General features: G+C 34.2%; 2 protein-coding genes across 3 annotated transcripts; one reads left to right on the top strand and one right to left on the bottom strand.

Annotated features, from left to right (window-relative positions):
• Window positions 1–943: 943 nt before the first annotated feature.
• Window positions 944–3,757, top strand: LOC133289847 (ras-related protein RHN1-like). Of its 2 annotated transcripts, none has more exons than XM_061487855.1 (7): window positions 944–1,141; window positions 1,514–1,591; window positions 1,699–1,866; window positions 2,444–2,492; window positions 2,654–2,727; window positions 2,913–3,006; window positions 3,206–3,757. In XM_061487855.1, exons 1-7 carry the CDS (start codon window positions 1,103–1,105, stop codon window positions 3,301–3,303), a joined length of 600 nt encoding a protein of 199 aa, XP_061343839.1. In that variant the 5' UTR covers window positions 944–1,102; the 3' UTR covers window positions 3,304–3,757. The 2 variants fall into 2 exon arrangements, with proteins under 2 accessions (XP_061343839.1, XP_061343840.1); XM_061487856.1 differs by having other exon boundaries at window positions 964–1,145.
• A 2,637-nt stretch (window positions 3,758–6,394) lies between these two features.
• LOC133289839 (uncharacterized) lies at window positions 6,395–7,275 on the bottom strand. Its single transcript, XM_061487842.1, has one exon. The coding sequence runs from the start codon at window positions 7,273–7,275 to the stop codon at window positions 6,427–6,429; it is 849 nt and encodes a 282-aa protein (XP_061343826.1). The 3' UTR covers window positions 6,395–6,426.
• Window positions 7,276–7,512: the final 237 nt, after the last annotated feature.

Genomic DNA, 7,512 nt, shown 5'->3' with positions numbered 1-7,512 from the left:
TGGAATCAATTAGTGGATCCATCACTAATAAACACAGGTGATTGTTTTAGCTATAATTCAGGTTTTAAAAAACCTCCGTTTCGAAATATTTATTGCTTTACACGAGGGGATGCAAGACTAGTCTGATATGGATGACCAGAGTGACATGTGGCACAACGAGGTGAATTGCGCATCTATTCCATAGAAGATTAGTCTTGCACCCCATGTGTATTTGACAGAATCGTGCCACATGCCATGTCTTATGATTATCATAAATAATAATTGGTTTTAATGTTTATAAAATGAATGGATATCTATATTTACTCTCAAAATATCATCATTTTAAGTTGAAAAATTAAAAAATCATAATGTAAAAGATTATTATAACCTTAAAATAAATTATAATTATAAAAATATCTTGATTTCTGTCTCAAAATGACTTCGTTTTGGGCTCAAATAAGTTATCTACGTTGAATGTAGCAAAACGAACCCATAATAATAATTATATAATAATTAAGATTGTAAATAACGTAATTACTATTTTTTTTTTTGATAACAGTAATTACTATTTTTAAACATTAATATTGAATTTATTTATTTAAATAATAATTAATACCGTAAATAATATTAAATATCTGGTGTAATTTCAGACTTCTTTAAAATTTTAAAGCATTAATGTGTTTCCTGTTTTCCATAGTTAATTTGAAAATTTATGATATAATCATTTTGAACTAGAGATTGTAAATTAAATTCACGGTTTAGTTTTGCATTTATCTTATATATAAAATAGTCCCATAATTTATAAAAAAAAAATTTTGTCTCACTTTAATCTCAAAAAGAATTGACTTGATATAAACTCTTAACTCTTATGCGTAATGCAGGTGATTGATAATTTTATAGGATATGTTTTTTATTCATATTAGCGTACCTACAACTACAAGTCCAACTAACAAACTACCATTCTTCTTCGATTTTGTTTTAGGCTTCCAGCTCTCTCATTTGTCATTGCTATCATATATATGACTGCCTTCTCTTGTGTTCCCTTTTCAATCTTAGAAAATCCTTCTCTGCTATATTCAAGAAATTTTCTCCTTTTTTCCCCCCCTCATTGATCAGCTAAGTTATGGCGAGGACAGGAAACAAGAGTTTACAGGCCAAACTGGTGGGTATGTCTTCCCTTTTGTTTTCTTTGATAAAATAAGGATAAGTTCTCTTCAATAAGTAGAAATAGCTCCTGTTTGACATAATAGGCGTTAAAAACAGAACTAACTCATTACTAGTACTATGACAGGAGAAGCAAAGAACTTGTATCAGTCATTTAAATTCAACCAAATTTCTTATGTAAAATCTCTATTGGATTCTAAGATCTCATATTTGATTTTGTGACATAAATAGTTGTTTAATGCTTGTTTGATCATTGAAATGTGCTCTGCATGCTCCTTTCTAGCTATTTAGTTTCATATGAAGAAAAGGGCATGCATAATTTGCAGAATAAAATAGTCTCAACTTGTTAACATCTTCCATGATTTCCCAGGTACTTCTTGGGGATATGGGAGCAGGGAAGACAAGTTTGGTTCTTAGATTTGTTAAAGGCCAATTTTCCGAATACCAGGTTACTATTATTGCTTTTTTCTTACTTTATTATTTTAATTTTCTTTAAAAAACTCCTCACATCATCGTAGATTCGGAGTGGATTACCATTGATATATATGTCTGTAGGAATCAACAATTGGAGCAGCATTCTTCACTCAGGTTTTGTCCTTAAATGAAGCCACTGTGAAATTTGATATATGGGACACAGCAGGGCAGGAACGATACCACAGTTTGGCTCCTATGTACTATCGTGGTGCTGCTGCGGCTATAGTTGTGTATGACATTACAAGCATGGTAACTAGATATCAAGTTTCTAAGTGATGTTTATTGTTATCATTTCTGAAGTATATTTTCATTCTGCTTATAAGTGATTAGTTGTTTGATATATGAACTAGAAGCAAGGGATTTTCACTTACGCCCTTTCTTGATGTAGTGAGTACTTTATTTTGATAGTAAGCTTAACCTTCAATCTGTCCTACGTAAAATTAGAAGTTAATAATGTATTGGGAAAAACCAAATTTGGAAAAGCAACTATACATGTTTTATACAAAAGAAGAAGAAGAAGAATAAAGAATAAAGAAGGTCCATACATGGGGAGTGTATGAAATATGAATACAAATTAAACAGGATGAAGTCTCATTCTCTCCACAAGCTTAAGCTTTTGCAGTGAATGGTGATTCATCAATTTGGCGGATGAAATTTTCTAAAATATGCTTATTAGAAGTATATCACTAATTAATGATTATTCTAATGTATTTATCCTTTAAAAGATTCAGTATTATGTTTTGTTTAGATATTTATTGCAGAATGTGTAACTACATTTGCAGTGACAACATATCTGACTAAATAAGTGATGCATTTTCTGACTCAGGATTCTTTTGTGCGAGCAAAGAAGTGGGTTCGAGAAGTGCAAAGACAAGGTAAACTGCCAAAAAATGAACAAACTTGAGAAGCAATTGAGCTTAATATAAATTATCTGATACTAAACTTGCAAACGTTTGGCATGTATCATAAGCATCCAATTCATTTGTAAGAGTGAGATTTCTAATTTGATACTAATTTCGCGGTATACTCATGTCAGCAAATCCGAGTTTGACAATGTTTTTGGTGGCTAACAAGGCTGATTTGGAAAACGAGAGAAAAGTCAGAAACGAGGTATTTCTAGTAAATTGTTCTCTTAACTTTATGATTTCCATATTATATAATTTTCAGATATTCATTTGACTCTTAATGTCTATACTCAGGAACCTAAACTAGTTTACCTCTCCCCTATAGAGAGAGGAAGATTTTGTTTTTGGTAATCATCTTTCATATGATCGTATTTGTATTAATGTTTGCAGGAGGGAGAGGAATATGCCAAAGAAAATGGCCTGTCTTTTCTCGAAACTTCAGCAAAAACAGCACAGAATGTCAATGAACTCTTCTATGAAATAGGTAAAATAATTTATCATTCACCCTCTGTAGTATTTTGTCCAAGAGACAGTGTCCCCTCTGAAGTTGTTATACAACACATGCATTGCCTTTTGGATGGGTCAAATTTTGTTGAATCGTATGTTCTGGCCATCTATTCTGTTAAAGGATAACAACATCATTAAGAAGCAATTTCTCACTTATAGAAACAAACATTTTGCAGCTAAGAGATTGGCAAAAGCCAACCCTTCACGTCAAACTGGAATCAAGCTGCATAGCAGACCTCAAGAAACTAGGAGGAGACTGTTTTGTTGTGCTTAATGGCATGTTTTTAGTCTCATCATTTTGGAAGTATTGTTATTTATAATATTGGCATGTCTTTTGTACTCAAATAAACCCGGAAACATAATTCACTACCCACTGCTCTATGGGAAATCGTATCCACATCATCACTCTATCCATCATGAGTTAAACTTGTTAACCAGTGGGAGCGAGATACATCCAGAATCCAGGTCCATTGTTGATCTCTACCTACTTTCTCAGACAAGAAGAACAAACATTTGTTCAGTGTACATTTAAGATCTCACACCCAAAGTTAATTTTTACATTTTTTCCTTTTTAACGCTTACAACTGGTTTCTGTAAAGACATTATCTAAGTACAAAAGTGTGGCTCTGTTGGTAACGCTTGGTGTTGGCGAATTTTACATTGTACGAGTTTTATAAGAGTTATGTTGTAGTAAAAATAATTATATAATGTTATAGAGATTTATTTTGCGTGCTTAATTATTGTACGAGTTTTATAAGAGTTATGTTGTAGTAAAAATAATTATATAATGTTATAGAGATTCATTTTGCGTGCTTAATTTTTTTTGTTGTTGTTGATTTAAAAAGTGCAGGCCCCACAAAATGTTGTATGTGTAAGAAATTTTTTCTTATCAGGACAAACTAAAATCCCTTCATTTATGCGACAAACCGTCGGAAGAACTCAGTAAATATAGATGCTATTGTCAGAGTCATGAAATACCAATTTTAGCCCTTTCAAAAATGAACTGTACATTAAGATTAAGATGTGAACTGAAAGACTTTAAAAATCAAATTTTATCAGAGTTTTAACACTTTAAAGAGGGGAGAATGCAATTATATTAAGGCTATACAAACTGCTAGTGATAGGATTTGATGTTTTCATATTCGTTTACGTGCCATAAACAAAGTGAATTGTCTAAAAATAGTTGGATGAGGGCAAAAGCTGACAAATTTTAGGTCAAGGTAAAAGGAAAATAGTAAAATACACATGGGAGCTATCTGTGTACTGTTTCCCAATATAATGACATCGTTGGCATGTCTAGTAATTCCTACATTCAATCTTGCGAAATTTCCTACTTTGCCTACGCAGCACAATAAAACTTTGATAGCTTGACTTTAGTTTTAAAAGGTGTTTTAATATGGGTAATCTCATTTCACCTTTTAAACTAGTATCTTGTTATTTTATTTTTAAGAGAAAAAAACTCTTGTTAAATGAAAACGTTACTTTATTCATCTAGATCTTGGATTGTGTTTTGGTTATAGCAAACTTGTCCCGTTAGTTACTTAATTCGAGTAATTAAATAGGACAACCTCAATCCGTTCTTTTTCAAAACTGGACATTTGCAATTATATTACTACAGCAAAAAGCAGAAACATTTTCCCCATTTATTATTATTTTTGCTTTGCATTTTAAGGGTAAAGTGTTATTTTATGAAGTTATATTTTCTTTCCTCTCATTTTTTTTAGTATGACAAAAAAAAAATTTAATTTTATTTCCATTTTTTTTTCTCAAATTTGAAGAAAAAATTTACTCGTTCAAGTCTATTTTATCTCAACTTCCTTTCTTTTCTTTTTCTTTCATCTCATTTTTTCTCTCAACCAAACTAAGGCAGTGTTTCTTCTTCACTTCAGATTATTTTACTGTGAACATCCATTGCTCATTCGCTCCCAGTTAAATCGTATATCTTTCTTTATCTTAACCATACAAAACTACTGATCAGAACATAGCACAAGGCGAAAAGTGAAGCTTCTTTCCTAATGGGGTTCCAACAGAGCAACTGCGGTCGTCCTTATCGAAGTGGACTAAAAGTTAAAGACTGTGCTTACAGATTGCAGTAGGCGACAGTTTTTTTTTTTCTGAGCTCACCCTTCATTGCATTGCATTGGAATCATAACTCGAGGCAGTCCTTAATAACCGAGTTAGAAACATTTTCATTTGATTATTAGGTAAAATAAAACAAGAAGAAAATTATATATTTTTTCTACTAGAAAACAGAGCTGGCAAAACGAGTCAACCCGGTCCGACACGTCCCAACCCGAAAAAAACGAGCTAGATTAGGGTTGGTTCGAAAAAAAACGAGCCAGAAAACTCGACTCGACCCGAGTCGGGTTAGCGTTGGCTCAAAAATATGGTTCGTGGGTTAGCTTGAAAAAATAACTTGCAAGTTGGTTCGCGGTTGGCTTGAAAATTGCTCACGAGTTAACTCGTTTTCAGTCTATTTAAATGACCATGTAGTATTAATGCATCAGTTTACAAAATGAGAAATAAAAGCAAAATATTTTAGTTTCAAATTTTCTTACAAATTTGCATCAACATCAAGAAACAATCAGAACCACTTACTAATAAGTGTGTAAGATATTTGAACTAAACAGAACCAGCATAGCCTAACAATATAAAAATGACAGGATATGAGAAGATTAGAGACTTAGGTTTAGAGAAGAAAGAAAAATAATAACATGTGTGAGTTTTGTCAATTTTTATATATTATATTGAGATAAAATATTTTTACTACCAATTTTTTTTACTACCAACTAGTCTAACCGAGTTGGCTCGTTTTTTCACGAGCCAACTCGTCCTCGGGACGAGTTCATTTTTATTAACCCAACCTTTTGGTGAGTTACAAGCCAATCCGATTTGCCAACTAGGAAATGCAACTAGTTTACTAGAAAAAACTAGCGGTGTGCCAAATGCGAATGTAAACAAAGACTGTCCGTCCATATACCTAATGTAACTGGCAAGATAAATAAAAATAAAAATATAAATGAATTGCCATGTACCACGCTTGCAAAAAGAGAGTACTGATAGCTTTCTCTCAGATGCTGAGCTCATACTACTTTTGTTCTTATCACTTACCGGTCATCATTGGCACTAATAATATAGGATTTATGTTTATCTTATTTTTACATACGATAAATAATTTTTTTACACACTTAAAAAATAATTGGATCTCATCATTTTTTTTTCTCTCCTCTTGACCGTGGGTCTTAATTATAATTTTATTTCTACGTCATAAAATAACTATTTTCAATGTAAGAAAAGTATTTCTCGTAATATATTCACAAAACTACCCTCGTACAAAATAAACCAAAAACAAAAGCTTTCACGCTAGTAGTCTAACTTAGCTATTGAAGAATTACAATTACCATGAAGGAGAAGTGCAAGGGGAACCAGAGTATGAAGAAGAGATACCACTGTTGCAATGGGAATCACTGCCTCCCAAGGACCTTGCATCTCTAAGAGAAACAGAACAAGCCTCTGCAGGGAGCTTCTTCATTGGAGTCAGAGGAGGTGTACATGGAGGTGAGTGAGTACCACAAGGGGATGCCTGAGCCACGTCATCCTCCTCGGAAGAACCACTTATAAAACGCGAAGGTGAAGTATCTGGTGTCTCAAATGGAGTATCTGATCCACTGGCTTGGCTCTCATCGTTTTCATAAATGGGGTTGGAAATGTACACAAGGTGTTCCCCTACGCTGTAAGGTTTATCAGGACAAAGACTTGTTGTACTGGTACTACCCGGAAGTGAGTCTTCATGAGTTGGCTTTGGTTGGGAAGAAGCTGAGAGAACTCGAACCTTACACAGGCTTGCATTTGATTCTTGGGTTTGGATTTGAACAACCCGATGAAGCTCAGTATTCTGCTTCTTTGGCTCAGCTACGTCTTCTTTGCAAGAAACTGCGGGTAAAAGGATGCTTCTGGGAGCTTGGAGTACTCCTTGTGTATAAATGCTACTGAACGGAGGAGGAGGAGAGTACAGTTGTTGGGGGTGTTGTGTGTGTGAAGGTGAAGAAGCATTGGGTCTAGTTGTGGTGGTTTGAGTGGTGGCAGTGGGAATTGCGTTGGAGTTACTGTTTCTGAGCTGGCGACGGCGGAGTAAGAGAGAACAGTAGAGCTCAGCTAGCAGCACAAGTATAAGGCCTAGGACCACCGCAAGGGTCACCACCATTACCAAGGTTGCACCCATAATCACTTTGGATGTGTCTTTCATCTCTTTGGCGTCTGGACTCTGGAGTCTGATCTATCCCTCCTTCTCTCTCTCTCTCTCTCTCTCTCTTACTTCATAGGATGTGGTGGTGAAAGAGGCATGGCAATATAGGGAAGGTTAGAAGAACACCTTCTTGGCGGGAAACAGTCCTTTGCCTTTGGCAGTGGGTTGAGATGCAGACAGATGAATCTTAAAAAGAGAAATGGTCCTAGGGAACACAAGGGCTTTTTGTTCTGAAAT

This window comes from Gastrolobium bilobum, unplaced genomic scaffold, assembly GCF_033153095.1.
Source record: "Gastrolobium bilobum isolate Gb01-03AN ecotype WA unplaced genomic scaffold, APGP_CSIRO_Gbil_v1 utg4848, whole genome shotgun sequence".
Taxonomy (NCBI): domain Eukaryota; kingdom Viridiplantae; phylum Streptophyta; class Magnoliopsida; order Fabales; family Fabaceae; genus Gastrolobium; species Gastrolobium bilobum.
Note: the sequence above shows the minus strand (reverse complement) of the source record. Positions and strands in the feature narration are given on the sequence as shown.